This window comes from Mastigoproctus giganteus, chromosome 3 (assembly GCF_048544385.1).
Source record: "Mastigoproctus giganteus isolate SK-2022 chromosome 3, ASM4854438v1, whole genome shotgun sequence".
Classification (NCBI taxonomy): Eukaryota; Metazoa; Arthropoda; class Arachnida; order Uropygi; family Thelyphonidae; genus Mastigoproctus; species Mastigoproctus giganteus.
Window position 1 is genome coordinate 234425278 of NC_143577.1, and position 19024 is coordinate 234444301.

General features: G+C 36.5%; 1 protein-coding gene across 1 annotated transcript; it reads left to right on the plus strand.

The window, feature by feature from the left end:
* The first annotated feature begins 592 nt into the window (after nucleotides 1–592).
* Nucleotides 593–18613, plus strand: LOC150088857 (monocarboxylate transporter 12-like). Its single transcript, XM_090370345.1, has 4 exons — nucleotides 593–803; nucleotides 5103–5246; nucleotides 11824–12828; nucleotides 18471–18613. Exons 1-4 carry the CDS (start codon nucleotides 593–595, stop codon nucleotides 18611–18613), a joined length of 1503 nt encoding a protein of 500 aa, XP_090226471.1.
* Nucleotides 18614–19024: the final 411 nt, after the last annotated feature.

Genomic DNA, 19024 nt, shown 5'->3' on the forward strand with positions numbered 1-19024 from the left:
TTTCTTAAAATTAAATTAATTTAAATTAATATAAATTATATTGTTAATATTAAATTAGAATACACCTAGCACAGACGAACGTGCTTTCTTGCCCTAGAGTTCATCTATTCTTGTTCCGCCCTTCCGCCCTTCCTTCAAGATTATTTCAGGACTTTGTAGACGCACTTCGTTGTATTATAAAAGATTACTAAATAATGCAGTATTAAAACTGTAAATTAAATTGCGTAAAATTTTTCTGTCATGGGATTTCTTTTGTAAGATGCGATGTTTTCAGTACTGGTAAATAAGTTGGCTACACAAGGATTACTTCACCTGTCCTTGAAGATATAATGGCATCTGAATACTCTTTATCTTCCTGTTTAAAACTCGTCTTAAGCTTTCGGAATTAGCATCATGTGCAGAAGACGATGAAGATAAAAAATAAGCAGAGTAATGCGAACCGCTTTTAGACTTTTATGAAAATATAATGCTCAATTTCTCAAGAGTCTTTCTCAGTTGCAAAGGAGAATGGCTGAGTGAAGGACAGTAAGGTTAGAATAATTGTTAAAGGAGGAAAGTTACAGTTACATCCAACATGCAGAAAACGGTAACCATGGAGAAACAGAATAAAAAATGTGCAGAAAAACCTGATGAAGGATGGAGCTGGGTAATTGCTGGAGCTTGCTGTGTTCTTAATTTTATAATGTTTGGCATGTCTCGACTTTCTGGAATATTTTATGTGGCATTCATGGAAGTTTTCCACGTGACACGTGAAGACGCATCGAAGCCCTTTAGTATATGCTATTGTCTCAGAAATGGGTTGGGTATGTATTTCATTTAATTCTCATATTATGACAGGGATATACACAAAAATTTTATTCAGGGAGATTAAACGCACGCGATTTTTTCCCCAAATCGAGAGGGAATTTATCCTCCTGATTAACGCAGAGAAAGAAATCTTCATTATGATCTGGAATAGAATAAAAACATTTTTACTTTTTTTAAGAAAATCCCAAACATGAGAGGCATTAGAACCTATAGTACTTAGTGCCACGTGGGTTGGAGGTTCAGAAGATGAAAGAAGATATTTGTTAGACTTGATTACAGTGGTGTATTCGGTCTGGAACGCACCTGAACGAGGTTCTGGTACATTTTTCTAAATATCATAATAGAAAATCATTAAATTTATACACCTAATATTATGAAACGATGGAATAATCAAAGGGGATTGAGAAATATCTATTTTACCCATTGCTACTAAAAATATATATTAATAGTAATCTTTAAAATGAATAGATTTCTTTAAAAATTTATTTAAAAAAAATATATATAAATTTTGCAATGAAACTTGGACGTTTCTTACCAAAGTACAATGTGTTAGATAAAGAGATCCAACGAATCAGATATACTGTGATGCCTGTGAACGCTGCATTTTGATTCCCCATGAGCTGAACGCTAGAACTGGTCGTTCTATGAACCGTGAGTCTGAAGTCTGATTCAGTTACTGTACAGTTGATGTGGCGTTATCATATAGTTTTCTGGAGAACAAGCGTTCCGGTACTATTTTTTTTTAGCAATACACCTCTGGACTTGAACTTCTGTAGATTGTAATTTTGAGGAAATACCGGGCGGTTATAAAATAAGGTCCATATTCAGGAGAACCTAGTGTCAAAACGGTTAGAAATAGCGTTGTGAAAATTGGTGTGCATGTCATTTAGGGTATGGGGAAGTGATTTGTAGAAGAAAAAAAATCAGTTCAAATTTCCGCCACCGGGGAGAAATTGGCACTCTAAACATGAGATGGAATATTTAATTTAGGATTAGATTTTAATATCGGAACTTAGAAATCTACAGATTAGCATTAGCATTAGTAGAGGCATTTGATGCAAGAAAGCAAGCTTATGCAGCATCAGCCAAAAAAAACACTTCCACTTCATCCCTCTGTTCGTTCAAAATACGTGTCCAGCTGAGCCTTAAACTTATTTAGGCTATCAACTTCCACGACAAGGGATGGAAGTCTGTTCCACCAACCAACCAACCACCCGCTGGCTAAAGGCAAATTTCCGCACGTCTATCCTACATCTGTCTTTCCTCAATTTGAATTTATGCCCTCTCAGGTGATTATTCTGAGCGAGAGGAAGAATCCCATCAGCATTGAGCATGCTCAAACCATTCAAGGCTTTATACACCTCTCAGATCACCTCGCTGGTGCCTAGTCTCCAGACACTGTAATTTGCAAAACTTAAGCCTTTCTTCGTAAGAGCACCCCTTTGTTCCATTCACTAATTTTGTTGCCCTTCTCTGTACTCGTTCCAGCAGCTCTACATCCTTCTTGACATGAGACCTCCAGACCTGTATACAGTACTCTAGGTGTGGCCTGATCATTTCCTTATACAAGGGAATAATCACCTCCTAATCCCTGCTAGAAAAATTCCTATGTATCATTGACAATACACCATGAGCTACTCTTGCAGCCCGTCTGCACTGCTCAGAGAACTTCATATCTGCCTTCACAACCATCCCCCAGGTCCCTTTCATTCTCTACCACTGTCAGTGTAGTACCACAGAGTTGATACGTTGCTCTGGGGTTGCTGTTTCCCATGTGTAGTACTTTACATTTGTCAATGTTAAACTTCATTTGCCACCTCTCAGCCCATCTGCTCAACCTTTTCAGATCCTGTTGCAACAGCATAGTGTCAGTAGTGTCCTTGACAACCCTGCCTACCTTTGTATCGTCTGCAAACTTCGACATTAAGCTTGATATACCATCATCAGTATCATTTATGAATACAGAAAACAATAATGGACCCAACACTGAGCCCTGAGGAACTCCACTAATAACATTAGTCCACGACGAGCAGTGTCCATTGATTACCACTCTCTGTCTTCTCCCCCTCAGCCACCCCTTTATCCACAGCAGCAATTTGCCTCCAATGTCACACTGCTCCAATTTGTGCAGCAGTCTTCCATGTGCAACAGTATCAAAAGCCTTTCTAAGATCCAAGTATATAATATCAATGTTATTCCCTGCATCCAGTTCCTTTGTAACTGCATCATAGTATCCAATTAAATTGGTCAGGCAAGATTTCCCCTTAACAAAACCATGCTGTGTCCGAGCTATAACTGAAGTCTTGTCTAAATGATCCTGCAGTACTTCTTTAACTAGTGCCTCCATTAATTTTCCTGGAACAGAAGTTAAACTCACAGGTCTATAATTACTTGTATCAGCCTTTGATCCTCCTTTGTGAATTGGGGTCACATTTGCACATCTCCAGTCCGTGGGTACCTCCCCTGAGTCCAAGGAAGCTCTCATAATTATGGCTACATATGGAAAGAATATACCCAGATCCTTGACATGACGTGGCCTCGACAATGCTCCCCGCATACAGACTACTCGGACTCCCTCCAGTCATTATCTGGCAGAGTAGAGGTAGCAAGATTATACACTAGCTGATCCAGAAGCCTCCTAGAGAGTTACCAATAGGTTCAGTCCGGTGTACTAACTAGCGGCCGGCTTGCGAACACCGGTTTAGAGCTGTACCCTCGAAATGTAAGGAATAATGGATCTCGCCACGATGTTCATCATAACCTCAAACGTCATCAATCATACTGCATGATGGAAGAGATAGGGAAGGGTTGACTGGAACTTAGCTCTAGAGACTAAACGGGGGTTCCACCACTTCAAGCCTCCAATAAGCAAAGTGGTGGTATTGCACCGGTTGATGAGTCATCTACCACCTAGTACTGCCCGGTAACATAGTGGGACGGCATTCCTCCATGTGGTGTGGGCGCCATACCTCGACCCCTGCTTAAGTTGGTTCACACCTGGGTGGTCACCCACCAACATACTTCTGCATGGAGGTTATACCCAGGATTACTAACAGTCCCACCATCGTGAAGGTGCGAGCAGAGGATTTGGCTGCCACAGACCGTCCGGACTTCGCCGAAATTGGGTCCACTTGACTTGGGTGTCACCCGAATATCAGTTCCATCAGCGTTTTAGATTCCCAGGTAGCAAGTACAGCTTGTCTGGCATATCTGAGAGAATGTCTGTGACAACCTCAAGGACCTTATTTTAGTTTGTACTTTTCACCTTTAATTTATTGACCATCATTTTTGAAACACCCTATATTACAATCCCAATAACAACAATAATGGCACAGACAGGTCACAAACAAGTTGTACCAGATTGTCTATAATCCAAACATGGCGGTTCAGCCTTCACAGGAATCGTAGAGGAAGTTGTTCCAGCTCACCTCCACATAAGACATAGTCATCTTATGCATTCCTTTATGCTTGAGGGGGGGGGGTTTGATCCCCCTGTGTGTGAGGGTTGCAACACCATTTTAACCACTAGACATATTTTAACTGAATGTCCACGTTTTAGGCTTGAGCGACGTATATGTTTTACCGCTTTTAGCTATCTGACTGAGCACTATACATTCAGTCAGATACTACCAGACAATGACTATGTGTCCACTGTTTATAATTATTTAAAATTAATTAACTTGTTTGATCTATTAAAAATATACGCTTTTATTATATATACTTATTTATAATATATAAATCTGTTGTTTGTACTGTTGTTTATACCTTTTTGGACGAGTTACTTCTCATATACGAATGCTTTCTTGACATAGTGACATATTTTCATGGGCCAATGTTATTTTTTATTGCCTTTTTATCTTTTACCATTTTTATAACAGTTTTTATTCGTTTACCGTTGTTGGGGCATTATAACCTACGTTACTGATGCGCCAATAAATTCCAAACCAAATCAAACTTACTGCATTTAATACATTATGAAAACTGAGAGCGGTAAGACAGTTAAACTGTAACACACTTTTAAGAGTTATTCAATAAAGATACTTTTTATACAATAAAAATAAATTTATTATTATTATTTTTTCTATTATCATGTAGGTGGCGCTTAGCCAGCTTAAATGCATCGTTTCATTATCTTCTTTATGAGATTAATTTTATGGTAACGTAAATTTGCTTAATTGAAAAGATTAATGCATTTGAATAGAACAAGAAAAAAATATTTAATATCGCTAAACTTGCAGCGTGATAAAATTTTCTTGAATCTTCAGACATTATGAATTTCTGTAATCTTTTTACAGGTCCATTTGTAGGAGTGCTAGGCCACCATTATGGCATCCGCAAAATCACCATGCTGGGAAGTATCATCACAGCTGCTGGAATGAGTCTGTGTTATTTTGCAACCGACTTGTTTGAGCTCATAATGTATTTAGGGATAATATACGGTAAGAGAACGATGACTATTGGCTTTTTTTTTTTTTTTAAAGGAATTTAATTTCCAAAAACATCCCCTACTTGAATTCTAAATTGTTACCTATTGTACTAATAATAATCACCATAAATCATTTTCATCTAGTGATGTTGATAGTGTCGTTGTAATAATATTAAGGGAAAACTCAGAAAATGTTAACTTTAAATGTGCAGAAATAATTTTATTGCTCCGAAAACCTCATTGGGTTCACGAAAGGCCGAAGGTTACAGCTTAGCCGGTCAAGTCGATTTTTTCTGGGAATTTTTTTAAAGGGAAATTTTTAATTAAATGCCAATATACATAGTTCGCTATTTAAAAGTAGTCAATTTTTTTTTGTTTATTACAGCAAAGAATATATAGATAGAGAAGTTTACAACCAGTCTTCGTAAATAGAATATTATCATTTGTCCGTGTTTAGCGGTCACTTGAGCCAGAATCATGGTCAGCTCAAACGCGGTAGCACACGCGTTTGAGCATAGGTCTGTGTTATTTTGCAACCGTCACTCTTTCGTCAGAGTAATTATTTACCCTGATGAAGGATATGGCCTAATTAAACAGCCTGGGCAAACAAAAAAATAAAATACTAAACAGAGAAAAGGAAATAGAAAGCCGATATGATTCAGGAAGTACAACTGTGTTGGGCTGGTATAAGGAAAAGACGCCATTAACGTGTAAACCTAAAAGCAAATTTCGTCCCTTACTTCAATAAGAAAATGAAAAAAAAAAAAAAAAGACGAAAGATGACATAACCATTTGAGAAAAAACGCAGTAACCTCTTTCAGAGCAGCATGAGCTACTGCGAATTCCAAACGGTCGTATTTCAAACATGGCCTATTACGAATGCTCCTATATGACCAGGAAATACTGACAGATGAAAAACGCGCGCTTAAATAGAGAAGGTACATTGCAAAACCTGAAACAACTTAGAGGAAAAAAAGAAAAATTAATAAAATTAAGCCAGAACCAATCGATGAGCAAACTGAAAAGCAAGATAGAGTTAAAGCTATAATAATAAAAATAAATCAAATAAAATGTAAATAAACTCAAATTTGGAAATGGTAACAAAAGTGGATGACACTAAAATGAACACCGAAAGGAGCCATATGCAGATCGGGAGGTTAAAAGAAGAAATAGAGAGAGAGAGAGAGAAATCAAAATCACTAGAATAACAAGACAGGACTATGTTGTCCTATCTGTAACAAATTATAAATATTTGAAAAAAAAAAAAAATAATAATAATAATGAGTAAATATTAACAATTACAACTAGAACTTTATAACTTAATTTTGCTGCAGACTACAACATATTATGCTTGTAAGGTGCTAAGCTACATCATGGTGTAATCAAACAGCCCACAATGAAAGGGAAAATGCTAAAGAAACAAAATAATAAATAAAATAATTATTTTTTCCTTTTTTGTAATTAGGCAGCCTGAACTGAAAAGGAAAATTATATTATTTTACGTTTAGTAAATAAATAATAAAAAAATAAAATAATAATAATAATATTGAAAACATTACTTAGTTATGAAGCATGCTTCGTTATTAATTTCAAATTTTGTATTGTAATACACGTCTTAACGTTAACCCTGGAATTATTTTAGATCAGCTAACGCAACGAATAAGCTCCGTCCGTGCTTCAATTAGACACACTTTGCTAAATAAGCGGACCATCTCCTTATATTTCATTATTACATAGTTGTAGCAGCTTAGACGAGTCCTCCTTGGTAATAGTATAATCACCGTTTCCCCACAAGGAATGGAAAAAGACTGGGTTCGAATTCCGTCAATATTCCAGGAATTTTCTTCACAACGTGGTTGAGTTGGTCTCAGATGAGGGTAGCATAGTTTTTCTATCGGAAAAACCTCGTGTTTTTCCGATAGAAAATTTCCTAATGCCTCGGGTTTTTCATCCAGAAAACAGGCAAATGGAGCACGGAATACACGCACTATACTAACGTCTCATAGCCTGAGTCGCTTAACACAAATATATATACATGCTTAGACGCATCCATCACTGTGATGGCCATATTATTATCTGTTGCTGAGAATTAATCTTGGCATACAGCCGAGATTGATTCTCAGCTCTATTGTTCAGTAGTAGAATTAGTGCCAATCCATAACTATGGCAGTTAAATTTAGAAAATCGAAATCTCGTTTTGAATTAATTCATTTTCTTAGTTATGTGCGTACAGGAAGTGGACAAAATAATGGAAACACCTGTTAAAAATTACAAGTATGCAATAATGGGTTGGCCCATCCTTTTCTTCTAAAACAGTTTGTATTATAAGCGGAATAGATTCAAATATAACCTGAACGGCCTTAAGAGGAATACTGGATCATTCTTCACAGAGTACACGTCTTAACGTTAAACCTGGAATTATTTTAGATCAGCTAACGCGATGAATCAAGCTCCTAGAGTGGTGAAGGTGGATGAAATCTGCTTTTCATGCTCTTCTCCAAATATTCCCATAGTCAGTGGTGCGTTATCCTATAGGCCAAAAAGACATGTCTAGGGCCACGATCAAAGGCCCCCCCCCCCAAAATCATTGTTTTAAAAACTTATTGCTATTTTTTACTAATATTTTTATTGGAAACTGAACTTTCTACCTGCCAAGGTCAATGAACTTTACTTGGAAGATTAATTTGAAAATTAAGTTTTTTTCAAAAATGGTTTTACCGATTTTGATGAAATTTTATATTTAGTTCTTGTCATATAATTTGTTTTGTTGTCACAATAAAATGAAACTGAAAATGTTCTTTATTAGTTTTCTCTTTAGATAGGGCCGCCGAATTCCATTTTGCTCTGGGCTCCATGAAGGTTTAGATGGGGCCACCAAATTACATTTTGCCTTCGGCCCAATTAAGGAATAACCTGCCACTGCCCACAGTGACTCAATAACGTTTAAGTCTGGTAATTTTGTATGCCAAGGAAGATGCTTAGCCTCGGTTTCATGTTCCTCAAACCAAGACTGGACACATCTGGCTGTGTGTATTGGAGCATTATCATCTTGAATCATGGCATTGTTTGTGGGAAAGAATATTTGCATCATGGGATAAACCTGGTCACTCAGAATATCAAGGTAATCAGTGGCAATAATTCCCGTTAAAGGTGACGATAGCACCTAAAGAATACCAAGATATTGCTGCCGAAACCATTGTAGATCCTTCTGAGTTTGACGGTTGGCACAATAGTCAGGATGATCTGCTTCCTTTGGCATTCGTCAAACTTTCCCAGATGTTAACAGTGTGAATGATGATTCGTCTTCCAATCACGTGTTCAGTTTTGCCATCCGTTAACAAGTGGCAGTAACCGTTCTACTAGAATTTTCAGTTTTATGAATCTCTCGCCAAACCGCTTTGCTTGAAACTGAATTTCTGAGATCTTCAGTACGTTCTGCAGTTACTTTTCAGCAGCAGTTTTGTTTGGGCTACGATACTTTTCATGTGGTAGAAAATCGAAGTCAGCTTCGATTTCCTTCCACAATTCATCCTATCAGATCCCCCCCAATACTGGGGGAATTCATCCTATCATATTCCCCCCCCCCACATACTCGGTGAATACAAACATCACTTTCGATACAGCTGGTCTGTGGATAGCACAGTAGTATCGTCACCGTCCTCTCCACACCGGATGGAAAAGGCCCGGGTTCGAATCCCGCCGATGACGCGAGGAACTCTTATGGTTTTTTTTTTTCCCCACTCCGTGGCTGGGTTAGTCAGTCTCGGGCCTAGGTAGCAAGGTTCCCCCTCCCGAAAAAACTGGGGTTTATCGTCCAGCAAAGCAAGTAAATTGACCAGAGAATACACTCAATTTACAGACACAATACACATGAGTAGTTGAAGTAACTTTCTAGGTGACCCTAATATAATAGCTTTTTCGATGCAGTTGCTGTGGATACATTAAACAAATAAGCAGTTTTAGTTATCAATGCCCTTGTTAATGTGTACCAAAAAAATTGATCCTCTTTCGAATTCAGATAGTTCGGTTATTTTCTTCTTCTACCTTTTTATATCACCTGTAAATAAATATTGGTTTTTATCGTCTTTCTTTCCCAGTACTACTGCAAGAATAAAAAAGAAAATCATTACTGCATGTTCATAAATACGTCATGTCAGGGGTTCTCTCTCTGTCTTTCTGTGTGGTTTCTCTCTATTCCCCTCGACTTATGGCCGTATTACTTTTCCTATGATAATTGTTCTTAATGAGATGATCGTCGGGGTAGGACAAAATCTGTGCTCTCGGCAAATTAAAGGCTGTTCTCGCAATTAACTGCTACGGCATCGGATTCGCGTTTTGTTAGGTCGGACGATCACAAAGTGTCAACCCGACCCCGGCTCTTACCTTTATTGGTTGGTACTTATATTTGCTGGTGTATGAAAATATGGGCAGAGAGAATGAGACATTATGTAGCACAACGTTTATTTTAATAAAAGAAAGCATGCGTACAGACTTACACTCCATCTAGTGGTTTGTGTAAAAGTAAAATTATGTGTATATTTATATATTGCTTCAAGGTTTCTGTTCATAACAACAATATTGCATTGGCAAAAACATCTTTATAACATACTGGATTCTGGTATCACTGGAACTATTCCTTCAATAGACTTATTGTTTGGCTCTGGTTTAACAAGCTACGGCATTCACAAAACACATCAACATAGAACAGAACGGTTGGGAACAGAAGAACCTTAGGAAAAGCGCTTTTGATGTGCTCATCACTTTAGACCATCTTACATCCGTTCTAATGTGAACAGGCTCACTCCCTCCCGTTTCTTATTCCCACAGCACCTTGCTGTAAGATTCTGTGTACTAACTACCATGGGGGAAATTCTCCTTCATTGTTAAATTAACAAAGATTAAATATTTAGGAAGCATTAGAAATGGTATCTGTTTGTGAGGTTTACTTTCACACGAATGAGATAATGGCTTACCAGTTCGATCTCTTGCTTCAGGACAGATTGCGGGACCTCCTTCCCTCTGGAAGAAACTAGGGTGCAATCTTCTGAGCCATGTTTCCTTTGTCTCAGCTTCTCCTCGGCCGTTCTTAAGGCTGGAGCGGTACACGATTGCAGAACCTTCCCTTCACTTGACCTCCTTCCCTCTGGAAGAAACTAGGGTGCAATCCTCTGAGCCATGTTTCCTTTGTCTCAGCTTCTCCTCGGCCGTTCTTAAGGCTGGAGCGGTACACGATTGCAGAACCTTCCCTTCACATTGTTAGGATCCTGGACGTTCCACTCTCCTGCCAGTCTCTGGTGGAAAAGCTAAAAGGTCTCTCCTTCTCCATCTCCTCTGATCTTGCCTTTGTCTTTCTGACTACGCCACTCTCTTGCCGTCTAGCTGTTCAACTGCGAAAAGCCAACTCCCATCTGCCCCTTTTTGGGCCCCCAATACTCTTATATACCTCGCACCTTGTGCTCTACTTTCCCCAAAAGATTCTCTTTTCATTGGCTATGCTAAAATAAAAGGATTATTCACTTCCTACGAATGGTAATAAAGGAAGTCGTAAATATGGAAGAAAACTGTTCTTTTGGTTATTTGAGCTTGCATCATGGCCAAGAAGTCACCCTAGCAGGGTATCTTCCTCCAATGTGATCCATTTTTTGTAGCGGTCCCACGGTCCTATGTGTGCGTGGGCTTCGCTATGACCATAAACATCTTTTTATTTGCTGTTGTTAACCTGGGAACCAAAGATCTTACTGTCCCTTCCACCCACGTTATTAATCCCTATTAAAAGTGAATGCAAGATTCTTGTGGTTATGGCAATCCTTGCCTTCTCATTGACTCTTTCACATTTTCTCCTAAATAATTCTGATTTTGCCTTCTCCTTGGTCGGACACAAGGCAGCGCGTGTCCGCAATTGAGGGACAGGAGAAATTTCCGCTGAACGCCGGAGCATTTGTACTCGTTCCCTACACTCAGGGGTTTGTCTTTTCTCTTGCTTAATTATCGTGGGTTCCGATCGAATACGGTTTTTGACAATTTAGCCAAAATATCCTAAATATCGGTTTTATTGATAGAATAGTTAATTAGATTTTGCTCGATCGTCGCGACCTGAGAATTTCTCAGCCTCACAGTCATGCAGCCTATTACAAAAATTACTTTCATATCAGGTGTTTCCATTATTTTGTCCACCCCTACCCATATATTGGATTTACTTGATGAGAAATGGTCCCTCCTATTAGATTTTAATAAACCACGTAATTTTTAGTTTTGAACATGATGTTATTTTTATTAATTTAGAATACAGTTGAACTCCCCCCCCCCCCATTTTCGTAGTTATATCTGTCTATATTACGTTTGTCTTAGAACTGAATAAAATATCAAATTATGCACAACTTTCAAAATTGGTATAATGATAATGATGGTATAAATATTTGGTAGTTTTTATTGTGTCCAAGGTCAGTGGCACCATTTCTCCCCCTGAAATTTGCAATTTAATGTTTTGAAACTAAATTTAAAATATGAAATGTAATGGTATACAGTACATCAGAAATTTGCTTTAATTTATTTTATTTCATTAATAAAAATTTAATTTCTTTATGTTTCAGGAACTGGTTTCGGTTTGGGAAGCATCCTTCCTCAGGTTAGTATTAACCACTACTTTGTGCGACACAGAGCGACTGCTTCAGGGATTGCACTCTCAGGAAACGGACTAGGATCCTTTATTCTTCCTTTTATACTGACCTTCTTCATTGAAGAATATAGCTTAAAAGGGACATTTCTTTTGATGGGAGGAATCGCTCTAAATGCCGCTGTGGCTTCTGCATTGCTTCGACCAGCTCCCTGGTTAAAAAAAGTCAAAGCAAAAAAGAAAGAGCATTCAACAGTGATTCAGAATTCCTCAAAAAATGAAAAATGTGTGGTTGCAACAGTTGAGGAAATAGCAGACGCTTTCTCAGCTTTGGATTTGTCCATCGATATCACTCAGTGTAACTTCCATGAAAACGCATTTCCTGACATTCCTCCAAAGCAAACAGAAGAAGCTCAAATAGCATTTGATAATACAGTAAAAGATGGTAATAAATATAATACACAAAGTGACCAAAAGAAGTCAAATGTAAAATATTCGAAGGAAAGATTATACTGTGGAAAAACTTTTAAAGTGTTTCTAAACCCACTGTTTCAACTAATAAGCTTCACTCTCACAATGAATACATTTATATTTATGCCGTATATTATAATTATAGACTATGCTTTAGACGTTGGACTTTCATTTAATCAAGGAACTTATTTAATTTTAGCCTTTTCTTTGGGAGACTTTATAGGTCGTTTGGCACTTGGATGGGTAACAGACAAACGATTTATGACAAGGACAAATTTTATAGCCTTGAATTTGATCATCGTAGGTGTGATTTCGTTCCTCTATTCGATTGTAATCAACTTTCCTGGTATGTTATCATTAACGTTTTTTTTAGGAATATCAGAAGGATGTATAAACGTGTTAATACCTGTCTTAGTTGCAGAATCTGTATTACCGGAACAGCAGCTGGTGGCCATGGGATCCGTAAATTTCATCTGTGGAATTTTCAGTTTAGTAGTACCACCTATGATTGGTGAGTATTAATACTAATTATTATTATTTAATAAAAATTATGCTAATATTTTTATTGTTACTGATATGGTATCAATAATATACTACTTTTCGACAAACTAATATTAAGCTAATAAAGAAAATCATTAAACTCATTTATCATATAACTACAGGAATTAAATAAGACCATTTTTAAATAGTTCTTGACTTCAAATGACACAAAATACTATCCAAAATAAATAAAACATTTAGCGGGACAATTACCTGAGCAGCATAGTTTTTAAGTGGTATGTTAAGCGGCAAAGCAAACTTAAGCTATTAGGTGACAGTATACTGTGTCTGCAAATTGCTGTGGTCGATTCGCTGGTTTGATGGACGAAAAAACATGCAGACTTCCCCTGGAATTACTAATTCAGCCACGTTGTGAAAGCTCATAAAAATTCTGCCGTCAATTATGGCATTCGAATCCATGCATTTTTCACCCAATGTGGAGAGGACGATAATTATATCAACTGTGCTACCTATGAGGACCGAGAAGCAACAATAATTTGAAACCTACTGATAGCATACCAATATTCCTATTGCGATGGGAAATACTGTCCTTTAAACATTCACATTAGGAAATCATGATACACACACACACACATAAGCCACAGGTGACTTATGCCTATCATGACATTCCTAACACGTGAGTTCGAATGAACTGCAGATTAGCAATCTGCGAAATAAGCAGGACACTTATCAGGAGCCCTAATGGGTAGCACAACTGATATAATCACCATTCTCCCCACATTGGGAAGAACCCGAAAGTCAATGATTTAAGAAATTTTTATGGGCTTATTTCATAATGTGGGTGGGTTAGTTAATCTCAGGTGAGGATAGCATGGTTTTTCCTTCGGGAAACTCGGGTTTTTTCGTACGGCAAATAGGCAACACACAATTTACAGACATAACATATACAACACAATAAAGTCTAAATCGTTATAGCACTTAAAACACAAGTACAACCAACTTGTCGGGAAATACTTTAATTATTGCCCTATCTTTTGAAACGGGGAGGAAAAAAAAAAAAAAACTGGTCAGCAGTTGTTTAACAGGAACTGCACTATGGGCAAAATATCCATCTAGCATAAATATTACAGTTTTCAACTAGGATTTGGCTGAGTTAGTTGGTCTCAGGCATGGACAGCAAGGTTTTTGATTCTGAAACTAGGGTTTTTCATCCAGCAAAACAGGCAAATTGACTAGAGAACACACTCAATTTATGAACATAATATACATGGGCACCCAAGACCGAACTTATATTATTATTTTTTTTTTTTTAGCCATATGGTGCAAGGAAGCCTGAGGCTTATGCTGCACCAGCCATAAAATTCCTGTTACCCTGAGAGAGAGAAGTAGAAGGGAATCACCAAGAAAGAGAAGAATGATGATATCCATCTCAGGACCCTGGGTTTGCCAAGCCCATACTCACCAGATATGAGCCCCTGGGGTAAATATATATAAGTTCGGTCTTGGGGATCTTAATGTGACAGTTATTGCAAATCGGAGCATTCTTTATTTTTAATTTTTTATTTTTTAGTTTGGAGTGATATTACTTGCTAGTTTGAGTCCTAAAGTCTGTTAATAGACATACTTCAAAAAACTACAGGCTAATCAAAAGCTTGTGATAAAGCCCTATCATGCACTGACCTTGGCAAAGTGCAAAGGTGAATAGTCAAATGATTTTTAGAACATATTTGAGAGTTGAGATATGGAACATAACTATCCATGAGCAAGAAATTGCAACAAAAATGTCATTATTTTTTGTTTGATGCGATGGAAACAGCAAATGGATGATCTAGTATGGCCAGTAAGAATGGTTTAAAATACTCAATGACCTTTTTCTTAGCACATACAACGCCTTTGAAACACTTTGTACAGTTCTGCTTTCATTTGCATCTACTTGCAATCTTATTTGCTTGTTAGTAGCTCAGCATTAGGCAACTTGCACTGGTAACTCTTACTAAAATAGGGATGCAAGTTCTATCGCCGACCGGGCTAGCCAGGTGGGTAAAGTGCCTACCTGGCAACCCAAAGGTTGCGGGTTCGAATCCTGCCTCAGGCTTGGATCAAAGTACTGCAAAAACCTTGGGAGGTGCATTATGGCCACAGAAGCCGATGTGCCAACAACTACAAAAAAAAAGAAAAAAAAAAGCAAGTTCTATCAGCTGTATCTTCAAAAATCACTGTCAGTTCAAGAACTAGGTATGTATTTCAATATGTGTGTGATCATATTGCAAGGGATTGAGCATTCAAGTTTTATTTTTTGGGGAGGGAAGGACGTGATAACAGCATAGCTAAACTATTGTTTGCAAATAACACTGAAGCATAACGTATAAGAACATGCTTTTAGAATAATCTAAGGGATAGTTATCCTCCTTATGGCAGCAGTCAGGATTAGTTTTCACACAACTTTTACCATAAAATCTTGCTACAACCAGATTACTTAACAGCAAATTGACATGTAACCTACCATGGTAGTACAAAAAAAGAATTTAGCACCCTCACAAGTAATGGTTATAAACAAGCTTTTGCAGTAGATCGCTTCACTACCACCATGTAAGTTGGACTACTGCTACAGACATGTCATTCCTTATTTGGAAAAACTCATATTTGCAAAATGAAATTTTAATACACCTAATGTACACGTCCTGAATTTAAATAAATATTCTGCTTATATTCTTGTACAGTCACATCAGGTCAGAGTTTACAAGAGAGAATATAAAAACATGCAGAATCAAATATGTGGACTATGTACTGTTTTGATTTTAGTAGGGAATATATTACTATGGAAGATTTTTAATAAATGTCTTGTACAGAAAATCACTATAAATGTCCCATGCTGGTTTATTAACCCTAATCTCTTAGAATGGTATCCGACAGATGCCACATTTTAAAATTTTTCTGTTAATTTTTTTCAAATCGTCAATTATAATTAAATCCTACCATGTACCTTTGGCTACGAAACATTCTCAAATTGGCTATACTGTATTTTGTTTTTTTTTCAATATATTATGAATAACAAGACAAACTTTTGTTTGGTATTTATCAGATGCCATGTGAGCAAATAGACAACTCTCATTTCCATATGGTATCTGTGAGATGCCAGCAACAAGTGTCTATTCCTGCCATAATGCTTTGATTTCACCGGCTAAATGCAAACAGCTGACAGACATTTATATTGCATCTGAGTTGCAATCTCAGGGGTCAGTGACCTTAAATTCTTTAAAAAAATGAACTTTCTATTACTGGTTCCTCTCATTTTAGTTCAATATTTTTTGATTGGGTTATGAAATCATGATTAATGAATTCAATAATTTTTTTTTTTATGATTAAAACAAAACAGGTAGAGAGTTTGAGTGTGTCAAGGTTAATAAACAAACCATTTCTTTCCTACTTTTATGTAAGGACAAAGAAAGAACCGTAATAATAATAAAATTTAACATGACTAATAAATAACACAATTCGGAAAATAGCAAAAAAATTTATTTATAAAATTTAAAGGTTTTCAGAATCAAATTGCATCATTACATTTTACCTTTTCATATTACAATAAGCAGAACTGAATTTACTGAAGTAATACAAAACATTACATTAAATACACACAATACATTTTTAAATAGTCAACTTTATTCTATAATAAATGTTACTAGAATATATTTTTTTCTACCATCCTTCATTAATAGACCTTCAATACATTCACTCAAGCATTTCCTTTTAGACATTCTTAACACACTGGCTGGCAATCTTGACTGGAATTTAAGTTTGGGATTGGATTTTCTTTCTGTATACTCCCTTACAAAGTATGGTTATTGATTTGCAGCAGTCCTCACCAATTCAAGAAACAAACTGCATGAAATATGTGAAATCAAAATGACCTTTTGGGTATGTGATTTATTCATTGCATGTTTACAGAATGTGGAAACATGAGGGATGTTTGACAAGTTCAGGGACTTCTCACTGACATTATAATGGACTGAAGACATGTTATGCAGTAGTGACAGCAGCATGGAGGATTAAAAGTGGCTGTTTCTGTTTGCAATTATATAACAGCACAGTACATTTCAGTATGGTAGTCCAAAATAAATTTTTACACTTTAAGGCAAAGATGTGCAATTGAATTTTGTGTAAAGCAAGGAGACACTAAAGCATAATTAACAAGCTGAGACTGGATGTATTATGAAGGAATTGGCATTCAATTCCTTCATAATACATAATGATTTTACTTGGAACAGGCGAATTGAGTTCCTACAAAATCATTTCATACTTATGGTCCAGTTCTTCGTAGTAGGGATTTCCATTACTTTTTATTACACATTCTACTTATCCACTTAATTTCCTACCAGATAATTAAAACAGGGTGAAATCAGTTTGTCTCACTCTTAAGCATTTTAAAAAATTTCCTGTAGTGCTTTTAAAATTTATGGGGGTCCTCCAATCTAAGATCCATTTACAGTCTTTCCCTGAACACTATTTTTCAATATCATAGGTTTTCAAACTGGTTTACACAATACATATTTTTTTTTTTTTGTTAAGAAGGGGCAATAATGTAAAAAAAAGTATGGAATAAAGGTTTTTGAAATCTATCGACAATATTTTAATAAGAACTGTTTGCAACTGTAGTTTCAATGTGTTTGTGGAACTATGGAGTCCTACAATGTTCCATTAATTTAATTTGTACACATGGATTATTAGTTTTTATTTTATTATTAATTATTACTGTTTTGAAAGATATTATTTCACAGAAATTTAGACTGAAAAAAGGATTTTGCATCAAAAAAGAGTTTGAAAACCCTGTTCAGTATGATGTGGGAGAGCCCTTGGTTTGATTCATCAACAGGAAGACCTGAATTTGGTTCTCATATGTCCCCACCACCCTGACCTTTTCAAATCTGACATTTTGTGGGGGAGTCAAGCCTTAGTTGAGTAGTCAGCAAGGGAGTACATCAGCACACGTTTGAATTGACTGGTTTGGGCCTACTATTGATAAATATGAGTGTCATTTGTTTGATTAGTTGTAAACTCGACCTGAACTGACCCGTGTGGTCATGCCAGCTTATAAACAGAACATCAGAGTTCCTTCATGGTCATAGAACACAGTTATGTGCTGCTGTTGAAGCTTCCACTTCTGGTACACCTCAATGCTTCAGCTGTCTGAAACAAATGCATTTGTCATTTATTAGTTGTATATGCTATGAAAACAGCATGTGGTAATGTTCAAAGATTGCAGTATATAACCAGTTATGTTGACATGTCTGAACATTAATTGCATGGCATAATGAAACTGTATGGCATCAATTAATGAGATATCCTATTTGCTGTTTTATTGACAGCATACACAATGAATTACTGACGCTGTGTTGAGAACATGCTACCATAGCCATTATTCTTGAATTTATGCCAAAACAAATTAGCAGTTGTATGCAATGGCTGATAGTTAAACTAAGCAGTGAAAAAGTTAACTTCAATTATATTTAGTTGTCTGCCATAACAAAATTTAAGTTTTTTATAAGGCACTTGCTTTTAATTGCTAAATTTTAATTTTTAATTGCTCTTGCTATTATTCTACACTGAAGAAGTGCTGTTAATTTATCAATACCACTAATATGTTTATCATTTCAGGTTACTTCCGAGATCAAAGAGGTTCGTATGTTGCCTTATTTTACCTAACAGGTGGCTCGTTAATCTTCAATGGATTACTATGGCTCATAATTCCTGCTCTTAGTCATTCAAAAAGAATGCTACTAGAAACACCATCTAATTAACTTCTTTTGTACATAATTCCTCAAAACATTTATAATAAGTAAGTTTCATATCACATCTTAAATGTCTCACACTTAAACATTTTAAAAATTTCCTGTAATGCTTTTAAAATTTATGGGGTTCTTCCAATCTAAGATCCATTTGACTGACACAAATGACTTTGCATATACAGAGAAGAGAAAAAAAAAAAACCCCAGTAAAACCGCCTTTTCAGTCCAACTTGGCTTTACCTGTTTTAATGCTCCCCACAATGGCTAAAAAGCACTTTATCTAATGCAGTTCAAAGAATACCATATTGTGGGAAATAAATCCAATATTTCATATTTTTAATATGTAAATAAGTATAGCAACTGAGTGATTTCAGTGTCTGCTTAAGCTTAATACTTTCATTGCTGGCTTTTCAGATGACCTTT

Coding starts and splice junctions, on each gene's coding strand:
- LOC150088857 (XM_090370345.1), top strand. CDS start 593: ATGGAGAAACAGAATAAAAAATGTGCAGAAAAACCTGATGAAGGATGG. Junction 5,247..11,823: donor GTATTTAGGGATAATATACG/GTAAGAGAACGA, acceptor TTTATGTTTCAG/GAACTGGTTTCGGTTTGGGA. Junction 12,829..18,470: donor AGTAGTACCACCTATGATTG/GTGAGTATTAAT, acceptor TTATCATTTCAG/GTTACTTCCGAGATCAAAGA.